Consider the following 27,458-nt stretch of genomic DNA (forward strand, 5'->3'; position numbering starts at 1 on the left):
AGTGTATTTTGCTAGGGATTTTTTTTGAGAGAGTATACATTTGCATTATACTAAGGATGAGCCTACAAGGATACCTCTTGTCATGCTGAATGCACACTTCATTGGTGTGCTTTTTGCTAAGTACAGCACCCCAAAGGAAAAATATGTTTAATAATTGTATTTTAATGTTGAACTTGCTAGACTTTAATATCCTTTATCATGAACGTTGCCACCCTATGCTGCACACTTGCACATGTTTTATAAAGCAGCTGCAGTACCTTGTATATTTAAGCCACAGTTGTAACTTCCTTCTCTGGGTTTCATAAAACTAGGATAACAGAGTCTTTAACCTCAAATGACTTTGCATCCATCCTTTAACAGCTTCTCCCACAGTGTTTTCCTCCATTCTGCAGGCTGGAGCCTGTCACTCACATCCCATGCTGAGGTGGGAGGGAGAATTAACCTGAGTGCTGAGCTTGAGTGGAGTTGAAATTAATTTCTTTGCATTTATAAATACATACTCTCGTGCCCACCAAGATTTTCTCAGGAGGGCTCTTGCTTCTTTGTGTTTTAATAGAGCTTAAATTTGCCCTAAAGTCTTCTTGCTAACATGCATGCCCACATAGCACAATTTTCCTCTCTGGTTCTATTTTAGGCTGGATCATGAAAGCCAGGGGAAGGTTTTCTGCTTCAATGCTTTTGCTCTTTCTTTCTGCTCTTCTCTGAAATGCACAGCAAGGAATTCAGGTATTATAACCACAGAGCAAACATTTCTCCCATGCACACAGGCCAAAATAGAGTGCTAACACAAAGAGCTATTTGGTTACTGGCTGGAACCCTCTTTTACCAGAAGAGTGTTTCCCCAGGTGCCCACCAGCCCAGCTTGTGCAGAATGGAACTGCTAGGGAGAAAAATCACCTTTGCCTGAGCACTTTTTAACCAGACATCTGAGACCAAGTTCCATGGAGGCACTCTGTGGACTTCTGTTCCTCCAGCCGAGTGGGGAGCAGGTTCCAAGGCTCCTCCACAGCAAGCACTGAGCTCTCTGTAGGTACCTTTCCTTCACATGTGTTGCTAAGTCTTGAGACACTGGTCTCTAAAAGAGGGAGGTGAAGGTGTTGGTCAAGATTGAAAGATAACAGGATTGGAACATACAGTGCTTTATTTTGGTGCTCTTAGCCACAGACATTATTACATCTTGATCAATTTGGAAAAAGACTCCCTGGAGGTGTTCAGGTCCAGGTTGAATGGAACTCTGAACAGCCTGGTTGAAAAGTATCCCATGACACAGGGATTAGAACTAGATGATCTTTTAGGTCCCTTCCAACCCAGGACATTCCATGATTCTATATTAAACTGTGGGGCGTGAAGATTTAAGGCTAGGAAGGAGTAATCTAGGTGGGAGCCTGAAGGATGACTGCTAATCCAAGAAATTAAATTGTTTTTAAACTAGTATTAGTTTTTCACCGGAATTACTGATTTCAGTGCTGTTTTCTCTGCTGTGAAATCTGAAGGCAAAAGCCTGTTAAAATGTGGTTGTCCACATAGGGTACAACATGAAGGGACCCTGGAGCAGTCATTGTTGATTAATAAAAGGTTTGTAGTTCTTCTCTGTCTTGACAATGAGAACAAGCACAACCAACATGTTATACATGTCGTTGTTTTTCCAATTTTGCATTCATGGAGGATTTTTTGGTTTTGTATTTCATATTTCTTACGGAAGTAGCCAGCTTGCCAAAGTATCATGTTCCCGGATCTTATTGTGTGGATCTAGATGGGAGTGATTCCTATCTGAAGAAGGGTGTAGCTCCTCTTTTGCATGGTTTTAATCTCTGAAGGAAGGCTATAAAACTTCCTCTCCCTCTCTACGGATGTTTGGAAAGTGTTCTCATGCCTGCTTTATCATCATTTATTATCAATCAGATAATGAGAATCATATTTCCTGCATGCTGTGCTGCAGGTGACACCAAGCCCAGGCCACCACTAACAGAAGTATCTGGTCAGCCAAGCATATTGCAGTGGACTCTCTGCCCACTTACCAGCTTGGTGCTGGTACATAAGAAGTTAATATCAGTGTGTGTACTTGCATCAGGTATCTGAGACGGCTCCAGGAAGAACCTGGAGCACAGTAGCCAGAAATAAAAATGCTGTGAATTGTGATCTTTGTCTGAGGAGTACAAGTCATGATAGTGATCTGGGAGCACGCTGCACCCAGCGAGTTAGGTGGCTGTCCTGGAAAGGAGGGAGTCTGGGCTTGGAGCCGAGATATAGATCCTGTGTCTGACAGTGCAACAGATGCTGTTACCTGATCTCAGAGAGGTCACCTGCTCCATCTCAGCTTTCACATGTGAGAGTATTTACATGACTTGTGGGAGTGGTGGGAAGACTCATTCACTAATTTTTAACTCTCTGCACAATCTAATGTCCTAATCACTCATAAAATACAGAATAGTTAAGTAAAATATTTCTAAGGAGTGTCACTTCTTTTAAATCTACCTTTATTTAAAAAATCTGATATTGCTTGAAAAACTCTTGTGTTTTAGCTTACTATAAAACATAGTGACCCCAAAATGAAACAGCAGCATTGAAAATAAATTACCATGATTATGTTCTCCAGGTCACATATTATTGTCGTGTACTGAATGGAGCTGCTTATATAGATGGTAGATTTGTTAGAATACATCTCACTAGTGTGGAATTATCAACAGCTCCTGCCCCATGGCAGATGAGTGGTAGGAACACAGATGTGGGGTGCTTCAGAAAATAACCTCTAGTGTGGTCTGTGAGTGACCTGGGTTTGTTTTGGTTTGCTTTTATGGGATTGGTTGGTGGCCGGGAGTGCCGATGCAGAAATGGAGCTTTTTCCCATCTGCAAATGGGATTTTGTGAACAGATGTAACCATCAATTCAAGCTTTTTATCCTCGCTGTCCTCTTTCCTTGACCTCTCTTGTTGGGAGAGGACTCTTATAACACCGTGAAGTGAAGAAAAACAATCCATTTGTTTTCATATGGCTGTTGCTGTCACTCGTACTCCTTGGCTCACTCTCAGTATTAGTGAGTCTGAATGGCCGATAACTAAACTCAAGTGTATTAATTAACAGGTAGTCTGTCACTGGGCAATTACTTGAAAGGATCAGGTAAAGCAAGTCTACTCAGCATTCATGTCTGAAAGATCATATGGAATACTTCTGTTCTAGTTTATTTTGTCATTTGTTGCCTTCTATTGTCTTATTCATAAGATTTCAGTGTATTTCCACTTGCAAAGTCACGTTAGTAGAATGCCTTTTTGCCAGCTCCTGCTGCTTAGGGGGTAGGCTCTTTCATAGGGAACAGGTGTTTGTTGGGTTTCCCACCAAGGAAAACACCCCATTTGGGTTCCACCAAAGACATGTGGGTGAGAATTCCCTTACCAACAGGAAAAGCTGACTGTATTTCCGGGGAGCTTTCTTGCCAAAGGTTCATTGGAAAAAGGGGAGTTAATTTCCCTGCGTGGAGTAGGGGTGGGTGGTAGAAAAAGATAATACTAGATTTACTGTACCCTTGTTTGTTAGAACTGGAGCTTTTAAAGGGAGGGTTTTTTGACAAGGCACACTTAGGATTAATTTTTTAATGCATTCTTAGGCTGGTAATGTTTGAACAGTGCATGTGTTCATATTTGAAGCAAACAGCTTGCATCTAATGTGTGCCAGCACTTTATGCAGGAAGACAAGAAGTGGTAGCCAGCAGCCAGCAAGCCCTTCTGAGAACCTCTGAGCCTGCTGACAGGCACACTTACTCTGCATGTAATTTGAAGAAAGGCATTGTGCCCCCAGTGGCTTGGCTTCGAGTGAAAGATGGAGTTTTGCGCTCTCGTTTTGCACTGAGGATGAGCTCACAGATAAATAGGTCACTGTCCATGGAACTATTTTGCTCTAAATCAATTAGAAGCAACATGACCTTAAGCCTGATCTCCTTGCTCTACAAAGATATTGCTGAATTGTGGCTGCTTCTGAAGAAATGCACAGGTGTGTCTAGTATTTCGAATTTTCTTAGTTGCTTGATTGCAGGTCAGGCAGGAACTATGGCAGATAACGTTATCCTACTGAAGAAAATGGGATGTGTTTTAGTAAAAAGGCAAAAGTTGTATTCTGCTTGTGGGCATTCATGTAGAAATATCATTTATTGGTGTGTGTGTGTTCTGTCCTTGTGTAAATTTGCAGTGTATTGTTTTATTTGCAGATTTATCTCTCAGTACACCATATGTATCCACAAACTCTATTCCTGTATTTTACATGGAAGGTACTTTGCTCAGGATTCATTCATGCCGCGATTATGGTGATCAGAACAGCTGTTAAAGCTTACAGGGAAAATTTGCTGTTGCAGAGAGCTGTCCTGCTGTTTACACTGTGTTTTAATTTTCAACTCACTGCATTTTTGTGTGACTATCAGATACATAATTTCTCCTGATCCCTATTGGAGGCAGAGAAAAAGCAATATTTCTTTCACAGGATGCTGTTTGGCATCCCCTAGTTGTTAGTATAGGCGGGTTGATCTAAAATGAGTTATTTCTTTAATTCCTTCAGTCAGAGCTTTCTATAGTAATGTTGTTTCTGTTAAGAGATAATGAAATAGTAGAGATATTATTTGCTGTTAATAGTGCAGCCACAGTCCATTGCAAAATGAAAGCATGTTTTGTGGAACAGGGACAAGGAAAAATTGCGTCCTTATTCTGGTGCCTGAATCTACATTCCCAGTTCTGTTTTCTGCTTTTGGTATGCATGACTCTTGCAGAGGAGACAGAGCTCCGAGCCCATGGACTGGTGTCTAACCTTCCAATACTGTTGCTTTTGAAATGTCAGATTTAAATAAAACAGGTATGTAAAGGGTGGGTCTTCTAACTAAAGGGTGCATCTTCTTACTAATCTTTAATTAGTATTATTAATTATAAACACGTGAGTCTGAGTGCTCTGCTTCTCAAGCAGTGTTTGATGCTAGCAGGGGTAATACTAAAAGGCATGCTGCTTGGGAGGAATGAATGAAAGGTTTAAGAAAAATGAGGATAATCAGATGGAAAGGGTGGAGTAATCAGCCTGAGTAACTTTTGTTCTTTATGTGCATCCCCATCTGCATCCCTGAGAGGGGAGGGTGGATTTAGGAAACTACAGATTACTGTAGGAGACAGTGAATGTGGAACCGGGGAGTGTTTTGTGTCAAATCATGGTGGTGCCTATGTAACCATGCCAGGACTGCTTGTGTAAATTGCCAAGTTTAAAACTGGGTGTTTTCATTTGTATTTGATCACTGAGAAATAAGTGAGCAGGGCTTTTGTTAGCAACTGCCAAGGCTTGATTCTCATCTGTTGACTGCCACCACTTCTTGTGGGCATGTTCAGTGTGCCAGACATGATTCCTTTCTGGAGAACTGTTGGAACATTCTGCTCAAAGTGGGCAGAAGGGTTGTCCCGTTCCCTGGCACTGTTCTTTCCTCTACCTCCTGAGCTATGTATATTTTGTGCCTACAGTCAGCAGAAGGGAGAAAATGTAAGTGAAGGAAAGGTCTCAGCAGGGCTGACTGTATTGCACTAAATGAGTCTGTAGCTGCCTGTGGGAGATACTGAACTGTGTCCATGTCCTGCCTCTGAACTACATGAAGTAGTTCCTATTTGCTGTGTTGTAGAGAGGCATGATGTGCCTCATCTTTTTCATGGCATTAGACAGAAAGCCACAGTGCTTCAAGAGTTCTTGATTAACACCTCTGTCATCTGTGTGGTAAGATGGGGCAGCCAGCTGGGTTATGAATTCAGCAACCTCTTCTTTAGAAGTAATCTGTAATCAGAGTCCCAAATACTGGGAAGTTTAAAAGTAAATGTTTTTGCTGAAAACTAGTACACAGCTCTAAACAAGCATCTTAGTGAGCACTTAGTCCTTCTTTTTCTTTCACACTCACACATTCCCTTTCAAAACATTAGTTTATAGATGTATAGTTACATGAAAAACTGTACTTGTGTGTACCATAAAATAATATATTGTCTCTTGGAAGTTATTCGCTCCATCCTCTGTGTTGTTGAAATGATAATAGTCAAGAAAGACCTTACTACCAGGCCCTGCAATGACTGGACAAGGAGCACCAGTTTTAAATTGAAAGAGGGTAGGCTTGGATTGAGCATACAGAAGAAAATTATTTTTACAATGAGGATGGTGAGACACTGCAAGAGGTTGCCCAGAGAAGTCATGGATGCCTCACCCTGGAGTGTTCAAGGCCAGGTTGGATGGAGCCTTGAGCAGCCTGGTCCAGCAGGGGATCTCCCTGCTTACAGCAGTGAGGTTGGAACCAGATGATCTTTGAAGATCTCTTCCAAACCAACCCGTTCTGTGCAACCTCACAATTGTTAGCGCTGCTATAATTTATCTCCAGAATAGATGTGTACAATAAGCAATAACATTTTACCACTTTGCTGCTTTATAAAAGTGTTTGGGTTTTGTTTTTTGAACTAACAAAAATCACTCAATGTTTAAAATCTTACCATGCTTCCAAAATAGCACAGAAAAATAACATTCTGTGTCGTAGAATTGCCAGGTATTCATATTCATACAGGTCCTGTGTGTGTTGAATTTTCAGTTAAAGCATTGGGACCTGCTTTGAGATCATATTTCTGAAGAGGATGAGTTGAAAGCAGGTGGTTTTGGTGGAGACAAACTTCCAGTTTAATTCTCTGAAACATGTCCACTTCCACATATGTATTTAAGCTAAGTGATTACATCATTAGTTTTTAAGGCTTACTGAAGATGGGTCCTTTAGCTTGCATGTGGCTCTTCAGCTCAGAGTTAATCTTTCCATTTTCTCTATTTGGAAGACTTCCACTTCTTTGAAGAGCTTTGATACTTAGAAAGCAAAATTCCTGTAATAATTTTCTCAGAGCATTAAATCTTACTAAAATGCAGTTGGCAAAATCTAATGTCTTTGTTATTCTGTAGAGGCTTGCTTCCTAAAGTACCGAGTGAGACACATCTGGGTAATTTCCCTTCTTATCAATTGGGTCCTGGCTAGGGGAACAATTTCTACTGCTCAGTTTTTATCTACTATTTCTCCATTAAAAAAAAAACAACTTTGCTTTTTGCAAAATCTGCTGCTTGTAGGTGACTAAGTACATCTAATACTTTAGATATATTTTTATTCTGTACACTCAGCATGATTTGCAGTATTGGGGAATTAACAATGCTGCAGTTTTGGCAATATTTAGGTGTGGTTCCTAGCAGTCTGAAACTATCCTGCATGAACAGAAAAGGGTTTACCAGCAGGCTTGGCTTCCTTTAGGACATCCTGGAAAGAAGAGAGCAATATTGTTGTTGCAATAGTTAAGAACATGACATACACATGAGATTAATTATACATTTGGGTAGTAGGTACACCTGACACTGATGTTGCTTTATCTCTAAGCCCATTTTGTGCTTAATACAATTTTAGGCTTTAATATGGCTGTGTGGCATGATTCTAAGTTCCCCTTACTTCTCAGTTTGGAAAGAGACTAATTGTTATGACTTGAAATAGCACAAGGAATGTGTCTTTCTCACCAAAACAGAATGGGTGCACTTGAGCATGCACGCAGCAAAAGTGTGGTAAAACAGATTAGATGCTGTAACTGGTCACACTTTGAGATGTCTTGCAAAATTGCAATGCACACCCCTCTCCCCTTTTGTCTTACTTTGGATTTTCTTCAAGAACAAAGAAATACTAGAGTTTGGGTTTGATCCCTACATTGACTTTCTAATTACACCATTTTCTTCTGGTTACAGATTGGCTAGTGTTTAGTCTCTCTTGTAAGCCATATCCAAACCTAAAGGTGATCCCTGACAAGCTGTGGACTACAGAGTAGTGTATCAAGTAGGTGTGACTGATGAAGCAGAGGAGGAAGAAGCTGTAGTATTTAACACTCATAGTATCTTGTGAATGCATCTATTATACATGAAAGGGAGGGTAGTGTATTTCCTCTCATGTTTGTGTTTTGAGGGGATGTTATTTTGGCAAAACAAGACAAATAACTTTGTTGCCTTCCACAAAAGTGGAGGTGGAGGAAGAAAAAGAATAAAATACCTTGGCATGTATAATAAGCAGTCAAATCCAATAATACTAGGGTTTGAAAGAAACCAAAATCTTGCTTGGCTCTCCAAATGGAATACCTGCTTTTGAGCAGGTATTTAATAATTCGACTCAAGAAAATGGGAACTATTACACCTCCTGTCATTTTCGGCCAAGCCAACAGCATTGCATTTGCTGCATACCTCAAAACTTCTTTTTTTAAGGGAAGGATCAGTGTTTAATCTCCCTACCTGAAACCAAACCATCATTCTCATAGTTTTGTAGGTAGTCTTGTGCCAAATCCCCAACTTTGTGATCTCAAAGAGGAAACAGGTGGACATTGTGATTGCAGAAAGCAGAAATTACCTGAGTAAAGTAGGGGGTTCAGTAGGTTGGGTTTTATTTTTTGTTCTTTACTTTAACCAATGACCTGCCTCTCATATTTAAATTCTGGAGTTGTAACCTTTGGGGATTAATTTGTGTGTCTTGAAGTAGTTGTGGTGTTCTTCAGATATGATCAATGAGGCAAAATTATCTAGTTTCATTTCAGTGAAATAATTTAAATTAATATTAATTAAATATTTAAATTAATAATTTAAATATTACCAAAATGTAGGATGTATGAGCAGTGCTGCAGAAATATAATTTCTGGACTTTGTGAAGAATCTGTCAGGTTTTCTGATGCACTAGACATTTAAAACACTGCCCAAACAATAAGTGCCTGTGTCCGCTGTGCCTGGGCTTATAATACAGGGAATATTGTTCCGAAGAGTTTAGATTTTCTTTGGCAATACCACTTCCAAGTCTTGACTCAAATAGATCCTTACTTAACTATTGTAGCATTGGACCCCTGAATGGGGAATAATTAGCATTGACTCCATGATTGCAGAAGGCTGATCAATTTCTTTATTGTACTACACTATACTATATTATACTGTTAAGAAGAAAACCATCACCCTTGCAGACAGTCTGATACAGCTTTGACCAGACTGGTCAATTAAATCCAAACACCATCACCAGTGGCCAGTTAAGAAATCACCCTTTGGAACAATCTCCATAACACATTCCACATTTGCACAACAACAGGTGCAGCAAGTGAAGGTAAGAATTGTTTCTCATTCTTTTCTCTGAGCTTTCTCACAGCTTCCCAGGAAAATCCTGGGAGAGCTATGTCTCTGTCTGTTCAGAGGATATGTGATTACCACACTTAGCACTGAAGATGCATGGGATTCCATCCTAGCCTGGTGGAGCACTGGGTATATAGTAGTGCTGTTCTCTGCATATTGTGACAATAGGCCAGTCAGTCTTAAAAAAGGTACAGATTTTAGCAATGCTGTGGAAGTGGAAATTGTATAAAGCATTCTCTTCAAAGGAAAGGTATTCTCTTAAAAGTAAAGGTATCTCGACTTAAGGATCTGCTTTACATACCAGGGCTTTTGAGAGGAAATAGTCTTTTCTAACTAGGAGAGGAAATGGGAGATAGGGCTTAGCTGTAGTCTGTAAAGCTCTTAAAAGTAAAATTCTTATAACATAAGAATTAAACATATTTAAATTAAAACATATTTTAAAATGTTTATTGGACACTTAATGCCATAGAAAGCTGTTTGGAGCACTAATCTGTTTATTTCTTTGTGTCAGCTACCGGGATGCTGGTAGAAGGAGAGAACTTGCATTTTCTGCTTGCTTAGCATGTTTTAGCTCACCAGAAACAAACAAGTTGCAAAATGACTGTTTTGCCCTGGTGATAATTCCCTTCCCAACTATGCTTTAACAGACAACTGTGTTTTGCATGAAAATTTCTGAATTTATTCGCTCACTTTTCCTGGTCCATCATTTTAACGATGGTGTAGCCAAATAAAATCAAAATGAACTTTTCCTGAAGGTATTTTGAAATGGTGAGATTTGAAATCTTAGTTTATGAACACTTGCAGAAATTCCTGTCATCAGCCCAGTGTGGCTATAAATAGCATGAGGACCTGAGGAGCCTCATCTGCAGCTGTTGTGCCTGAGCATACCAAGCACTGAGCTTGCAGGCATTGTCACTAATCAGCAGTGATTTTTAAAATTCAGTTTTAAAGCTGGAAAGCTCACTTGGCATCTTGAGCAGCTCATTATTTTTAGGTGGCTTAGAGTTAGAAGAGGGCTTCTGTGCATCAGCTCTGTTGCTCTGGTTCTTCCCTGCTTGGGGGGGCTTCACAAAGGAGCTGACTGTTAGCAATGGTGGTCAGGGGGTGAAGATGAAGAGGGAGGAATGAGGAAATGAAAGATTTGCCTTGGGGCTGAGAGAGATGAAGGGACTGCTCTGAAAGTCATTATCTTGCATTTATAATTACCAGATGGGAGGGTGGTTTAATGAAGAGATTTTTCAAATGAAGACCCCCTTCATAAAAGACATTCAACTCTTTGGGTGGGTAAGCTGTTCCAGAGGAGAAGCAAAGCAAAACTGGCTAAGGAAAATACAATATTTCTTGAATTTAAGCCATGGATTTCATAGAAAAGCTGTAGACAAGTTTTCATGAAAATTTTGCAGACTCAGAAAGAAAGAGGAGGAAGAAAAATTATTTGTCATTTGATTTCAGATGTGCTCCTGGGATCTGTGCTGAAAGGCATAACTGTGTCCGGATGTGTACAAATAGATCAGCTTTTAAGTCACTATAAAGTAATGGCCATAGAATTTCCTGCAGAACCACTCAAAGGGTGGTGTGATTCCAGCTGGCTTGCTGGGAATTTTATTAAACTGGTTACAGGAGGCTCACAAGCCACACTGGGAGACTTCCTTGTGTGTAATGTGGGTGCAGTCAGTTCAGAGTACACTGAATGTTGTCTTCTTTGAAAATGGATTTCAACATGTCAGACAAACTACAAATGATGATGAGTTTTAGTTTGATCAGAAAAGAAAGAGGAGCTTTTTATCAATAAGGGAAATTCTTGACTGCAGTGACATTGATTGTTTTCTCAGATCCCAAGTTCTTCAGGGCTTCCTGGCACCAGGTAATCCAAGCACAAGTTATCTTTGTGCCCTCGTGCTTAAATCTGTCATCCTGCTTCATCTGAAATGCAGTCAGGTGTTTCTGATGGGATGGGGTCAAGTCTCTCTAAGCCATCATCCTTTATCATTGAGACAGGACTATCAAAGCAAGATTTAAATTGAATTAGAAGATGATATATCTGCAAGATTGTGGTTCACATTTTGAGTGAGCAAGGCTTTTTGTAATAATAATCATATATTTAACTGATTCCTTTATGTTAGTAAGATGACACTTCTGCCCTCTCTGACACTCATAATTTGAATACTAGATAATGTGAGGATCTTTTAAAGAACCTCCAGTTGTCAGCTTAAAAAAAAAATCTTTGTGCATTCCCAGCTTTTTTTATGTGTTGGGGTTTGAAAAATAGTAATAAAAAAGCAGTACTAATTATAAAGAACCTTATTTTACTGTTTATTATCACCTACAATATCAGATGCACTATCATTTCCAGGGGCTTTCTTTTAAGCTTCTTAAGACAGCTCCTCAGGAAAGACAGGATATTCAAGCATGTTTTGTTATGAGCAGCTTTTTTCAGCAATGAATTTTCGGTCCAGTAAAACAGACAGACTGTTAGGTCTCTGCATTGAAAATACTGTATGAAACAGAAAAGGTAGAACAACAAAATAATGGGCTGTGTGAATCTTAATCTATTCAAGTACAAGTGAAATTTGATCCTATAAAAATTCCTTACAAAACAGTGAGCAGATTTTCAGTAATTCTGTATTTTTATGCACACTTAATTAGCTTTAAAAAAATGGAAATGATCCCTAAAGAATGTAGCAGGTGGCAGGTTCCCTACTTAAAGAATATTTCCAAGAAAATATTTTCCCCAAAGGCCGTGAGAATAAGGCGTGTGTGCTCTCACAGTCTATTTAGCATGTGTGCTTTTTGTTGCCTTATCCTTTTAAAGAAACAGCATTTTGAAGTAATGATGGACAGCCTTGAAGTGAAATCAGATTGAACCCCAAACAAACTGTGATGAACTCTCTTTTCCAGAGGGATGCTAAAAGTCACGGAAACGGTGCAGAGCAATGAGTCTTTACAATTGCATCTCCTCTGAAGGAAAATATACTGAAGAGGGATTTCTGGCTAAATCTATGGGTGGTAATACTGGGTTCAAGTATATCCTGTCGAGCTGCTGGTTGTGACCTGTTTGGCAATACCAAGAGTTGCATTTCCTTGCACTTTTTTGTGCTGCTATTTTTTATCTTGGTTGTTTCAAATTATTGAAAATCAGCTCTGTTCTTAGTGCATACTTGGCTTTTAGACGTATGTCTTGAAACCAAATCAGCAAGAGCAAGATGAGATGGCTTTGGTGGAGGGGAGTGCAGCAGGAAGACCAGTTTGGTGTCTGTCAATGGACACACTGCGCTGCTCCTCCAGTTGCTCTCACATTTGAGTTAAAACTGAGTTTAAAACCAGGGGGAGGGAGAGACTGTCTTTTCAGTGAAGCAGTATTTGACCAGTGTTGTGGGGCTGACCTGTGCAGGTGGCAAAAGCTGCTGCTCCTATCAGAGGGAACACTGGAGCAATCAAATCTAGACTTGGGTCTTCACCTGGCACAGTGGGGTTCATCACAGGGCTATATGGGGAAATAGTGACCCTTATGTAATGATACATAAATAGTTTCTCTTCCTTGGGAATGTCCTGCCTCCAAGAGTGTAGTGTGTCATGTATTTACTTACACATGCAAAATTCAACTGTTCTACTACATGCCATGCTGCGCAGCAATGAAAATTATGTCTGCCTGTGACTTGAGCCAGGATTTTATAGACTGATGATGTTATTTTCCCATCTCCCACCGAAAAATTGGCATTAGTCCTGTAAGAGTTTATATTCAGGTTAATGGGTCCACCTGCAGGTATTGGTTTGCAGAATCAGGGCTGTGTAGTTTTTTAAACACTGCTGCAGGAGGTCTCCTTGTATCATAAGGCACAGACAGCAAAAATAAACTCTAAAATCCTTTTTCCTTTGGGGAAGTGGGGTATTCCTCTTCTGGAAATTACTTGGCCATCTGAGATTGGAGGTTTGAAACATCTGTGTTCAGTGTTCTGTTGAAAACATTGAAATGGTGACATAACTGAAGGTCTGGGTGAAATACGACTTGAGAGTTAAAAGTATCCACTTATGGATTTGACAGCATGGTATGCAGAGGTCTTCTGATCAGGCAGCACTTTGCCGGATGCAGGAAAATAGCTCTGATCAGTGTGTGACCTTGAAAGTGGTCATGGGTCTTCCTCTGCCCAACGGGACCACAGAGAACAGAGAAGTTCTGTTCCACAGCATAAGTTCTTCCACAGTTACTGTGGAAGAAGTAATTGAAAGTGGCTTTTTTGCTATTCTCAAATAATTGCAGTTCTCAGAATTTTAGATATGTGAGAATTGCTCATAGAAGTGTCTGTCTGCTCACAATCTAGTATTTGAAAGACCTCAGTGACAGCAAGTCCTTGAGGACCAGAGCTCTACTTCAGCTTGTACTTCACTGCAGGTGACACTTATCTTTACATCAGTTTTAGGTTTTTACTTACTTTTCCTGTGCACATTCACAGCTCTGAGTGTCAAAACCTATCTTAATGGCATTCAATTCACATGACATTCATTCTTTCAATGTGCATTAAAACCCAAAACTTCAATGTCAGTACAATGTGAGATTAAAAGAAATGTTCATAACCAGTTAAAGAAAAAGCTATGTTGTCCTGTACTTTTCCATGAGGCTAATATGTGGAATAATTATTTTTTAGGAATTGCAAAAGAGTAAAACTTCTTGTTTCCTTGTAAAAAATGAGATCTTAGTTTATGAATGAAGCAACTCTGTCATGCAGTATTTGTCACAATCAGCGAAACTCAGGTTTCTGCTTGACCTCTGGAAACATGCTGTGGGAAATGACTCTGCTGAAACACTGGGACAGAAAACCAAGGGTTGGGAAAGCAGAATGGTTGTCACTAAGCTGAAGTGGAAGGGCTGAGATAAAAGCTTAAGCATTGCTTTTCAGGGTGGAGGTAGAGTGTATGTGGGTGCTTTCAAGGGGAGGATGTACTTTCAAGCCAGTTCTACCTATCTTATTTAATGGTGTTTTCTTGGGGTATTTGAATCTAGATGACAGGCTAGAGAAATAATAAGTTTCTTGGTTTTGTTTGATTGAGAAGATTTTAATAAAAATTGAATTTAATACATAAAAATCCCACTGTTTATCATCGTTCCTGAGGAATATTAGTTCTACAGTGTTTTGTTCAGTGGCAGTTCTCTACTGCTTCTAAATGTCAGTAAATGTAAATTCCTCTTTTATATGTGTGCTATTCAAAGAAAAGTTTGCCCTTGGCAAACACGTGAAAGACTCCAGAGATTTTCACGTATTTTTCAGAAGTTAGACAGTTTTCTGAGTTTTTGTGTTTTAGGGATTTTTTTCTTAATGTGTGCTGTGAAATTTTGCATTAAATGACTTTGCAATGCAATTTTTTTTCTTTTCACAGATGAAATCATGCATCAGGATATCATTCCCCTCTATGCTGCAGATATTCAGGACCAATTAAAGAAACAATTTGCTTATCTGTCAGGTAAGACTGTGTTGTTCCCTCTTATACACACTGCTTAGATGCACAGTTCAGCCTGCTGTCCTTTCACAGTCTCTGAAGACTTTTATATGAGAAATCAATGAGTAACTCAAAATTCAGGCTACTAAGACTTCTTATTTAAGGATTTATTAAAAGATTTTTTTCCTAAGTATAATAGAAATTTTAAAATAACAGTTAATTTTCCAGTTAACTGGAGATTGCACTGGTGGTTGCTATTGTCTTGCAGTCCTCAGCTCACAGCCCCAGCTGCCACAGGCTCTGCTGTCATGTCTGAAGCCCAAGCAGGCACCTTGGTTGTGACCAAAGTGGTGGGGAAACACCCTGCTCCCACATTCCCCCACAGCATCAGTGCTGGGCTCAGACAAGTGCAGCATCGAGTTCTGGGCAGGATTTTTGACTTGGTGTCACTGACTGCATTCTGCAAAGGAACCTGCTTTTGGCTGTAAGGCTGACTCCAAAAGCAGCACAGCCCCTTTCATGCAGCACAGAGAGTCTCTGCCCCTGGGCCACCTGTGCCAGCTTGGTGATGGGGCTGTGTTTGTGCCATGCAGTGTTTTGGTGATGGGGCTGTGTTTGTGCCATGCAGTGTTTTTGTGATGGGGCTGTGTGTGTTTGTGCCATGCAGTGTTTTGGTGATGGGGCTGTGTGTGTTTGTGCCATGCAGTGTTTTGGTGATGGGGCTGTATGTGTTTGTGCCATGCAGTGTTTTTGTGATGGGGCTGTGTGTGTTTGTGCCATGCAGTGTTTTGGTCATGGGGCTGTGTTTGTGCCATGCAGTGTTTTGGTGATGGGGCTGTGTTTGTGCCATGCAGTGTTTTGGTGATGGGGCTGTGTTTGTGCCATGCAGTGTTTTGGTGATGGGGCTGTATGTGTTTGTGCCATGCAGTGTTTTTGTGATGGGGCTGTGTGTGTTTGTGCCATGCAGTGTTTTGGTGATGGGGCTGTGTGTGTGTGTGCCATGCAGTGTTTTGGTCATGGGGCTGTGTTTGTGCCATGCAGTGTTTTGGTGATGGGGCTGTGTGTGTTTGTGCCATGCAGTGTTTTGGTGATGGGGCTGTGTGTGTTTGTGCCATGCAGTGTTTTGGTGATGGGGCTGTGTGTGTTTGTGCCATGCAGTGTTTTGGTGATGGGGCTGTGTTTGTGCCATGCAGTGTTTTGGTGATGGGGCTGTGTGTGTTTGTGCCATGCAGTGTTTTTGTGATGGGGCTGTGTGTGTTTGTGCCATGCAGTGTTTTGGTGATGGGGCTGTGTTTGTGCCATGCAGTGTTTTGGTGATGGGGCTGTGTTTGTGCCATGCAGTGTTTTGGTGATGGGGCTGTGTTTGTGCCATGCAGTGTTTTGGTGATGGGGCTGTATGTGTTTGTGCCATGCAGTGTTTTTGTGATGGGGCTGTGTGTGTTTGTGCCATGCAGTGTTTTGGTGATGGGGCTGTGTGTGTGTGTGCCATGCAGTGTTTTGGTCATGGGGCTGTGTTTGTGCCATGCAGTGTTTTGGTGATGGGGCTGTGTGTGTTTGTGCCATGCAGTGTTTTGGTGATGGGGCTGTGTGTGTTTGTGCCATGCAGTGTTTTGGTGATGGGGCTGTGTGTGTTTGTGCCATGCAGTGTTTTGGTGATGGGGCTGTGTTTGTGCCATGCAGTGTTTTGGTGATGGGGCTGTGTGTGTTTGTGCCATGCAGTGTTTTGGTCATGGGGCTGTGTTTGTGCCATGCAGTGTTTTGGTGATGGGGCTGTGTGTGTTTGTGCCATGCAGTGTTTTGGTCATGGGGCTGTGTGTGTTTGTGCCATGCAGTGTTTTGGTGATGGGGCTGTGTGTGTTTGTGCCATGCAGTGTTTTGGTCATGGGGCTGTGTTTGTGCCATGCAGTGTTTTGGTGATGGGGCTGTGTTTGTGCCATGCAGTGTTTTGGTGATGGGGCTGTGTTTGTGCCATGCAGTGTTTTGGTGATGGGGCTGTATGTGTTTGTGCCATGCAGTGTTTTTGTGATGGGGCTGTGTGTGTTTGTGCCATGCAGTGTTTTGGTGATGGGGCTGTGTGTGTGTGTGCCATGCAGTGTTTTGGTGATGGGGCTGTGTTTGTGCCATGCAGTGTTTTGGTGATGGGGCTGTGTGTGTTTGTGCCATGCAGTGTTTTGGTGATGGGGCTGTGTGTGTTTGTGCCATGCAGTGTTTTGGTGATGGGGCTGTGTGTGTTTGTGCCATGCAGTGTTGGCTGCTGAGCTGGGTCCATCTCCATGCTGAGCCTGTGGCTGGCTGATAATGGCAAAGAGGGATGGTGCCATTGCTCACTGATCAGGCTGAGTGGAGGAAGTTGTCTGATAAGCTTCTGAGTTTGTTCTCCTGTCTTCTGCCTGTAAAAGCTCTTGCAGATGTGCAGCTGTGAACTTGCTGGAGTTCTGGCCCTGTCCTGCCCTCCCTCCAGTACACAAAAAGGGAGAGCATCAGTGGCTTTGCAGAGCTGCTCTGCATCCTTCAGCAGAAAGGAAATTTACTTCTCTGAGCTACAGCTGGACTCTGTGACTGTTCCCTCTCCCTCTGAATCCCATCCTGCATTGGATCCAGAGACATGGGGGAATGAAACAATGTAATATTTTACTTGGCAAGAGCTCACTGAACCTTTTTATACTCATAATTTACTATTAATTATGACTTATTTCTGCTACACAAGCTAAACTGTGGGTCTGCAGTAGTGACTGTGTTTTCTGTGGGGTGGTGGTAGCACTTGGAAAATAAGATATTTTTTATGAAGTTGGCTGTTCATGCTTCATTTGAGATTACAGTGTTTAAGCTACAATTCTTCTCTGGAAATTTATTTTTTTGACTTTCCAAACTCATTCTTATCCATGGGCAGAAAATGTCTCATAAGGGTGTTATGCAAGAATCAACCTATCTATGAAACTATAAGTAGGGTTTGTATTTTGCTACTCAGAAGTGAGGGGGAAAACTGGTGGCTGTGGTAGAGGAGTTGTTGAGTTCACAAGTGTGAACTCAAGTGAATCCACAAGTGTCTTCAGCACTCAATAAATCCACCTGGCAGTGGGGCTTAGTAAGAGCAGCCATTCCTCATTCTATTTTCTTCTATCTATTCACACTCATGTCAATTAGAATTTTGTTTATTTGCCTCAAGGAATAGGTCAGCTGCATTACTGTGACTAGATTGTTGTACTTTATTATTCTTGGGAAATTTGAGTGTTAGGCATTTTCATTTCACTTTGGAATTTAGGTTTGTTTTTTTTTTCTCTATCCTAGTGTTCTCCTGCAGGATGCTTGTGGATGATTAATTCTCTGTGCTGTACCAAATAGTGGTTTTACAGGTTCTGTGAATGACAGAACAGAGCCAATGTTTTGGTACTTGATTTATGTACAATTTGATTGTTGTTACAGTTGATCTTAAGAGGGGCTTTGCTCTAAGGCCACTTAAGACATTCCCAGTGTGTGAATGAGACTTTTTGCTTATTACTGTTGCATTGAGAATAGAATCTAAGTATATGGCATAAAACTCATTAAAATGAAAGTCCATAGATTACTAATGCCTTTGGTAAAATAGCAGGTTTGCAAGTATTGCTGAATGTCTTAGATACATTTCTGATTTTAGTTGTTGGCTTTTTAACACTAATTCAGTTCTCAATACTTGAGAATTGCTTTAGTTTCTCTAATAGGATGTATCTAGGTCTCATGGGACACTGCTTGAACAGGGAATGAAACCCAGTCTGCTTCTGTCCCAGACCTGTGTCCCTTCCCAAGCTGCTTTCTGTGTTTTGGTCTCCATCGGGGTCACTTCTTACTTGTGTCCCTCATTGTGCTGGATTGTAATGGAAATGCTGCAGGAACATCCAAATTAGACTTGAAATGAAACAAAATTAAGTGAAAGCTTCCACTGATGCTTCAGTTTGTCAGTAAAGATATCCAAGTGCAATGAAATCAAGGTGCTCACTACTCCTGCAGACTGGCTCTTGCTCAGCAGTCATGTTCAGCTTAAATCTAATGGTGGGGCAAGCTGTGGATGAGGCTTGTAATAATCCTTCACACACAAAGTTTATAAAACCTGAAGTTAATATTTTACCTCAGGCACACTTGTTTACATTTTGCCTTGGAGTTTTTTCTTTCTGTGGAACAAGGTCCTTATCTGGGCTAGAATTGTTACTTTTGTTGTTGCTAGGCTATACCAAGTGTTGCATCTACACAGTTCAGTGTTTCACCTCTTTTACCTTTGTTTTCTTTAGTTACTATAAGTGCAGCCAAATTTTCTTCCACATTTAAAAGTGTCTTCTGCCTTTGTTTTTGCTCGTTTGTTTTTTGTTGTTTTTCTTTCATCCCATGAAGGACAGTGTAAGATCCATTTAAAAGTATCTGGAAAATGTATTCCTTATGTATTCCTCAGTCTTTCATTTGTGTTTTATATTTTCTTTCATAAGTACTTTCTCTTCCCCTGATTACTGTGTGACTTTCATACCCACCCAGCCTTGTGTCTGTCTGCCACCAGTGTGCAGATGTGTTAAAATAAATGTAGATGGGGAAGAGCATACAGACACCTGTGTATGTTGATATGCATCTTAAATCATTCAAGCTATGTGATGTGCAAATGAGACTCTTGGCCACCATGAGTGCTGAGCCAGTTATTTAACTCCCTTTCCTTTGAATGCCTATTTATACATGGAAAAACTTCAAAGTGTTTCCATTAAAGGAAATACAAATATGAGATCATGCTATTTGCATTTTTATCTATTGATTCCTAATTGTTTTTCCTGCCATTGAAAAATTTAACATTGGTACTAGTTTTCAAAATGCTTATACCTTTGATTTATAAAGATACACATATATGGTCATACCTTTATCATTGTAAATAGTAAGTATCTCACTTTGTCTGAGTTTATTTTCTCCATGTGCTCTCCTCTGTGGGAATGACCTGACCACTCCTCACTGGTCAGACTGTTCCCATTGAAGTAGCTCTGGCTGCTGAGTCTGTAAAATTATGTTTGAGAATTTCTGAGTGGATCCTGTATCACATACATTGCAACAGTTAGCTAAAAGTATCAGCCTTACTTTTGTTGCTGATATAATATAGACAGTATATGTCTATATTACATGTCTATGCTGTGTATGGACAGTGGAAGAGGTATTGCTTAGCAGTCTTTGCCTTGCACAGGTGTAAGCTTAACTACTGTTTTTTTATTTACTGTGCTAAACCTCCTGTCTGTAGAGTTTTCAAAAAAATAAAGCAAAAATGTAGCAAAGAAATAGATAAAGGAAAAATGTGAATCCTTGGCTAAGAGATTTGCAGTTCAAATATGTTCAGATTCAAATTTATGTATTGCAATCCAATTTTTAAGCCAGTATATTTGCTGCTGATCAGCTTGAGCAAAATGCAGCTTGCGAAGTTATGAAAGTAAAACTTCTCATTTCAAGGAAAGAACATTTTAATAAATTCCCCTTGAATCTGTTTTTCTTTGCAAAGGATATGCAGTGAAGCTTTTATTCAGTCCCTCCTTGAAGTCTACATGTAATTTCAAACACTGAATTCTCCAGTTAAGTATATTATGCAAGCAGAAAGGAGAAACTCCTTATCAGAAATGCACAAGCGTAATAGCTGAACCACTACAATAGTAAAAAAAAAATCTGAAGTAAGCCCTTCCTCAGTCACATGAGGACTTCATCTTTGACAGGACTGCAATTTTTAAGCAGTGTCTTTTGATCTCAAGTTGTAGATCTGAGCCATTCAACAAGGCTGGTGCTCTTGGATCTTGTGTGTGCACATTGATCAACATAGAGGTCATATTTTTTCTTATAGTCAAATACTATTTCACTTGCATTATAGAATCAGGCCAAAATCTTTGCTCTGTCATCTAATTATATCCAGCTACTTACTTCCTTTTTGTGGGGGTGGCGAGAGTACTTTTGAGATGACCTTTTTATTTATGCCAACAGGAGCAGACTAGTTAGGGAAACATTACAAAATAATCTCTTACTCATCCTTCCTGGAAGTAAGTCTAAGCAATTTCTTTGCTGCTGTCAAACTTTGCTGTCCATACAAAACCCCAAACAACTAGCATGTCTTCTACAGGGCTGTGGGGAATTACCCTTTTCTCTTTGTTTGTGTGTGCCTGTGCACTTGTGTGTGTGGTTTTTAGCAGATGTTCAATACACGAGTTTTGTAATTTTCTGTGTCAATGCTTTTTTAAATTGAAAAGAATACTAATTATGTCTCATTTGAGATTGTTTTTAGATACCAAGTTACTAATGTGCCTCTTGATTAGAAATTCTGAAAATGCTGTGCAATTTCCTTGGGTTAGCACTCCTCTATCACCCAACCTGCTTATTAAAAAAGAAAACAAATGCAGAAGACATAGCAACTGTGATGGGAGAAGTTAGCTGTCACATAATATAAAGAATAAATGCTAAATCACTGGGACTTAAGGGAAACTTTACCAGTCCCACCTCACAATAGCACAGCTAGTTTCCCATGGTTATTTTTTCTCCTGTTTTCATCTACCAGACCACGATGTTCTGGGTACACACAATTTTAGCAGTTGGTGATATTGCTGGTACTAATTGTGTTCAAAACCTAGGAACATGAAGTGTTATTTTCTAAGCACAGTTAAGTCACTTTGTCGTGGACTGTGGAGCTAGTACAATTCAATGTTTTTAAAATGTGTGTTTTCCCAAAACATAGGGCTGTCCCTGTTGTAAAAACTGACCTTAGACCAAGGCTCATAGATCTATTTGGAAGAGCTCCACCTAGCAGGGCTTTGCTAGAATTTTCGAGGTTTATCCACTGAAAAATTACCATTTTATGAAGGCAATTTGTTTTGACGCTTAATCTGTTCAAGAATTTTCATGTGAATAGGCTGCCAAAGTCATGTATAAGTCAGATAATAACAAAGTTTCTATTAGTGAATGCTCACAGAAATAGGGTGGAAGCAGATCTGCTTAATTTAAAGTGGTGTGGTGTTTTTATTTCATTTAATTGCTGAAATAAGCTTCAGTCCTCTTTACTTCTATGGTGCTTGCATTTGTAGCCTGGAAAGTAATAATCCTCTCAGCTGTAGAAGGTTTCTCACAGCTTCATGTTATAAGACAAACATCAAGGAATTCTTGGGCATTGTTTCAGGTAGTATGTCTGCAGACTGATTGCACTCACTTAAGGACTGATGCTCTTCTGCTCTTTGCAGTAAACAAAAAACAAAAGCTGGCACTTGAGTGGCATTTATTTAATATTTCATGGAGAAATGATCCTGAATGTATTTCATAATTTTCATAGAATCACAGAACAGATTGGGTGGGCAGGAACCTTTAAAGATCATCTAGGCTGTCCCTACCCTGCTATGGGAAAAGACATCTTCCCCTTGGTCCATTCAATCTGACATTTTCGTAGTCAGAACAGGGCTCAGAATTTTTTAAACAAAAATAAGGGGATTTGTTATACTTTCAGAAATTTATGTTTTAAAAAAACAAGGCTAAGATTGGACTGAGAAAATGCTCATAATGATCTCAGGTACTTGATTGTCTTAAAAACACATAAAACTATTAAATTCCAGTTGTGTAGTGCATCCCTGTGTAAGACTAGAAATAGGAGAGCAGGCTTGTGTGGGCCTCTGTGGACAGAACTTGTAGAGCACATCAGTTAAGGGTGTTCAACAGCTGTAACTGGAATTTCAGGACTCTGAGCTAGAGGGGAATGTGAAAGAGGTGATTTTCCAGAGGTTAGGGCTGAAGTAGTTAGATGTGGTCACTGTACCAACCGACCTGAATTTAATAAAATCTTGCTGTTAAATTACTAATTTTTGTATGGTAATTAAAATTGCAGTAACTCATTTTAAAAACTCCTCTGTGTGTGTTGAATTACTTGCATGAGTTGTAGCACTCACTCACAAATTCAGTGTCTTTTTTTTGTAATCAGGTGTATGTAATTCTGAGGTGCTAGAAGATTATTATATGAATTAGTTTTAATAAGATATCTGATTTTTTTGCCTTGAACCTGTGTTTCAAAAAGGATAAGAGGAGTGAAATTGTTCAGCACTTTTCACTTAAATGCTTTCCCTCTCACTAAAACCAAAATCAACAACAATAAAACCCCTCTTAGGTTCCTAAACTTTTTATCTCCTCCCCCTAAGTTCTGTGGCTTGATTTATTTCTGGGTGAAGAGAAGAAAATCACATTTTACACAGCTAATTTTATGAACTGTGTAATGATGCTTTTGCAGAGATGAAGAAAAATGAGGAAGAAAAGAATGATTCTGAATAAAGGAAAACAATAATTTCTTACTGTATCAGGTTCATTAAGAAATAAAGGACACTTTAAAAAGTGAACTCACTATTTCTAATATTTAATATAAACACAATTAATATGTAGGATTTTTACTTTATTTCCCATACCATTTCATAAATTTCTCTGGTAAATGCTCATTTTAAAGCAGCAGCTGCTTTGGCTAGAGTGACCTCTCTTCCCTTGATTGCCATGTATTGAATCACAGAATCACTAGGTTGGAAGAGACCTTCAAGATCATCAAATCCAACCCATAAAGTTGCAATATAGAGAGCAGCTTCTGTGAGTCAGTGATGTTAAAGCTGAAATTTACAGAATTTGTAAATTTGTACAGAAATGTGTAGCATTTCAGGTCACTCTGCCCTAAACTCTTTTGAGCAGCAGGGTTCTGGTAAGGAAAAGCAGTTGAGGAGCATTTGAAGGTAAATGTGTGCTCAAGTGGCCCAGCAGGGAAACAGCAAAGAAAAATCAGTGAAGAACTGACTCTAAGAGCTCAGGGCAGAGTCATCTCCACCCAAGATAACCACAGATGACTGTACTAGAAACTGAAAATTAATAGGCAGTCACCAGGCAGGATGGCTCTATTTGCCCTTGACAATCAGTGCTGGTCTGGGAACTTCCTGAAAATCCTTGTCCAGACTTCTGCTTTTAGGACATGTCCTGCAAGTCTATTGTTGTTGTTCTTTTGTTTCATATGTCCTATTTATAGAAATTAAGTAGAACAAAAAAAGTAACCAATGAAGATACCACAAATAATGTATGATTGTGCCTAAAAATAGTTTCTCTAGAGAGAGCAGAACACTTCATAAGCAACAGAACTAATCATTATCATGCTTTTAACAACAGAGGAAAATGCTTTAGTTGTGAGAGCTTGAACAAAAACCAGTAGAGTCAAAATGGGTCTTAACTTACATTTGTGTTGTGAATATTTGTATAGCTAAAATTAGCTCCCTTGACTCAGTGTTTCCATGTTTGGATGTGTCATAAAGGTCATATTTGCAAACTTGTGATATTTGCATAATAGTTACATTTTGTTGTTGTTTAAATACATCCAAAGCATGTTATTTTTTCATGTATTTTGATTCCAAGAACTTCACAGTGACAGCACTATGCCATCTGTAAGCTGGTAAATGGAAATCGGATTCACCACAAATTAACATAAAGATACTATTTCAGCTCTTCTAATTACATGTGGTTTGGAGGGAAGTTGTGATTTCTTTTATCAAATGAATCTGAGGTCAAATATTTCTCTTCTTTTTCCTGTGAGGTTAGATGCAAAGGGACTGGAAATGGGTAATAATCTTCACAAGTCACTCTTGCTCTCATAATTGGTGCTTTTAATACAGTTTAATGTTGGTTTCTGCACAGTTACCGGATTTCAAGGCTGGAAAAAAAATCCTTGTTATTTTATAACAGCAATTTTTTGTTGTCTTCTCCTGTTGAACAATGAATCAAAGATAACTTCCCAGCAGTGTATTCCTGCCACCCCCGAACAGTTAACTTCATGCACTTCCTAGGGCTCATCAAGCCTCTTGTCCTACCTGTCTTTATGAGTATATACTTGCTAAAGACATGAAACACTAATAATGCCTGTAAAAAGAAATTATTACATTTTGCATGTAAGAATGTGTGTAAAGTGTATGAAGAAGCATTATGTCTGTGAATTGTACCCAGTGGTGCAGATGCCAGGAGAGATACATGTAATGGTACCTAGCTCATCAGCAGCTCTACTGCAGTGTAGGTGTTCAGCTCTGCTTCACCTTCTGCACAACATCTGAGAATGGGAAATCTCATTTGAAACACCTACATCTATTTGTTTTAATGTTCTGCCCCTTCTGTTTCACCAACCTGGAAACAAAGCAGCCACTGAGCAGGGTAGGGGGTGTTGCATGAATGAGTTGCAACTGGTGAGAGGGTTCAGTTCTAAATGGAGATTCACCTACTTAATTCTGAATTAACTTTTTTGTTTCTAAGCTGGTTGCTTTCTTTCTCCGAATTGCTTCTACTTAGATGCAGTTGATGTTTATCAGAAGATGCACTGCCATCTGGTGTCAGAACTACTCACATTTGTGCAGAAAAAAAATCTCATTTTGTGACCGGGGTGTAACAAATTCCTTTCTATAAAACTTCCTAAGCACTGAAGAAGAGAGAGACTGTTCAGAATAAACTGTCCACACATGAGCCCTAAAAAAAAAAAAAAAAATGCAGTTATTTTATTAGTGGGAAATTTCAGTCTAGGTAAAGAGACTTGCATGTAAACACATTTGCTACTTCTTTTGTAGGTGGAAGAGGGGGAGATGGCTGCCCTGTTATCACCTTTCCAGACTATCCAGCTTTCAGTGAGATTCCTGAAAAAGAGTTTCAGAATGTTCTGACCTACCTGACAAGCATTCCAAGGTGAGCACCTGTCTAGAAGAAAATAAGCTTTTATCTGCTAAGGGACTTTCCACATTTGATCTCTGACATGTGGTGTAAAAGTCAGGCTTGGTATTTAATTAAAGAAAAGGAAAATTAGGCTTAGGGTGCAGTGTCAGTAAGTGTTGGTTAGTGACAGCTGTCTAAGGTAGTTGTTAGTTAAATTACATGCTGCTACTTATATTTCATCAGAAAATTACTTCCTGGTATGTATGGATATAGGTCCCATGATGGACATTGTCCTCCTATGTCACTGTATCTTAGAATGCAATATTCAGAGTTTTAATTGAGCACATGTATAATTTTGGCAGAGCATGCTAATTCCTGGGTGTTGCTCAGGATATTACTCAGTGAGGGAACACTATGCATCTACATACAGAGGTTTGTCCAAACCACTTGAGCTGCTCCCTGGCTGTGCTGAATGTATTGTGTCTGCAGACTTCCAGAGCTTTGCCTGATGGTGCAAAGCAGGCCCAAGGATTAATTCTCACTCTCTTAGAGGGCAAATACTGCTGCCAATGGGCTCTCCAAAAATATCATTATTTTTGTTGCTGGACTGTTAATGAATGAAATAGTGGGCTCAAAATCTTGATGGAGGTGAATAAGGCAAGTAGCAGAATGAAGTTCGTACTCTAGAGACTTCAAGAGAGGAAATGTTGGGCTTATTCAGGGAACTGGTAGGTGGGATACAAAGGAAGGCAGCTCTGAAGAGTAAATCTGCTGTGGAAGGCTGCCAAGTTTTGAAGGACAGTATTGTCCAAGTACAAGAAAGGCACGTCCTGGAACGTGAATGGACGTAACAGGAGGCTGACCCCACTTGTGCCTGAGCTGAGATACAAAGGCAGCCTACAGGAGGTGAAAGCAGGGACAGGCTACAAAGGAAGAATGTAGATACATTGTCCACATATGTTGGGATGGCGTCAGAAAAGTCAAAGCACACCTGGAGCTGAGGGACAAGAAGAAAGGGACATCAAGGACCGCTCAAAAAAACTTCCGGTGCTTTAGCAGTACAGGAATAAACAAGGAAAATGTGGACTTGTGCTGAATGGACTGGGCAAATTAGCAGCAGCCAATAAAGATGAGGCTGAAATACTTGAGTTCTTCACTGCAGTCTTCTCTCACAGTGTCTCTCAGGCCTCTGTGTACAGAAAGAGTTCAAGGAGGAGAATGACAAGCAATGGCTAAGGACAAAATCAAGCATCTCTTGAGAAATCTTGACCCACATCTAGAGTTTGAGATAAGATGAGCTGCTTTGAGAGTGATGAGGACACTGACCAGTGTCATAGTAAGGTTGCTCTGTATAATCCTTGAAAGGTTTGGAGATGAGAGGTAACCTCACTTTGATTTGTGAAAAAACTTTGGAGTGAGTACTCTTAAAACATATTTTTGGGCACATAAAAGAAGGAGGTGATGGGGAGTAGCCAGTATGAATTAAACAACAGTAATAATGCTTGACCAGCCTATTTCTGTGATGACAATACTGGATGCATCAATGAAGCAAAGCTGTGCATGTTTTTTGCCTCACCCTAAGACTTCCAGCTCAGTCTCCCCCAGCACTCTTCTATTCACCTTGAGTTGTTACATTTTGGCAGGTGGGCTCCTGAGTGGGTAAGAAAGTGCTTGGATTATTTGGCTCAAAGAGAGGTGTTTTTTGGCTGATGTTTTATCTGGAGACAGATTTCCTCAGGGAACTGTATGTATCCATGCTGTCTGGTGTCCTTGCCAAGGATCTGAAGTAGGAGATGGAGTGCACCCTCATCAAGTTGTACTTGATGTAACCAGCCCCTCCTGGTTAAACTTCTTAATCCCCAGTTTGTCAGGGAATGAAACTCTGAAGCTCACAGCCAGCTTTTGTGTTTCCTTTGTTTATCCTGGTGATGGTTAAACTGCATGGTGCTAGGCGTCCCTTGATCGTATCTTGGGTACTGTTTCTGCAAATAATTATATTCTGCATTCACATCTGCTTCTCCCTTTGAAAGTCCTTGGTGGTGCACTTCATGGTGGCCCACTGAACTTATGCACAGAGTGGGGTTCATGTGAGAAATTCTGATCAGGACAAACAGCATCTGGTACGGTGGGGGAGCACTGAGTGCACCCCAGCTCACCACTTTGATAGGAGCAGATTTTCTGAAGGTTTTTCTGTCAGT

At 40.1% G+C, this 27,458-nt stretch overlaps 1 protein-coding gene across 9 annotated transcripts in view; it reads left to right on the top strand.

Annotated features, from left to right (window-relative positions):
- Positions 1-27,458, top strand: part of MCF2L (MCF.2 cell line derived transforming sequence like) — a 158,121-nt gene that overhangs the window by 75,913 nt on the left and 54,750 nt on the right. For all 9 annotated transcript variants that reach the window (XM_071430640.1, XM_071430641.1, XM_071430642.1 and 6 more), the window contains 2 exons: positions 14,536-14,619; positions 25,179-25,293. In XM_071430640.1, the coding sequence (XP_071286741.1) occupies positions 14,536-14,619; positions 25,179-25,293 (199 nt within the window). The remainder of the gene's footprint in view (positions 1-14,535; positions 14,620-25,178; positions 25,294-27,458) is intronic.

This window comes from Agelaius tricolor, unplaced genomic scaffold (genome assembly GCF_023055355.1).
Source record: "Agelaius tricolor isolate 1412-34295 unplaced genomic scaffold, bAgeTri1.0.p SCAF_7, whole genome shotgun sequence".
Taxonomy (NCBI): domain Eukaryota; kingdom Metazoa; phylum Chordata; class Aves; order Passeriformes; family Icteridae; genus Agelaius; species Agelaius tricolor.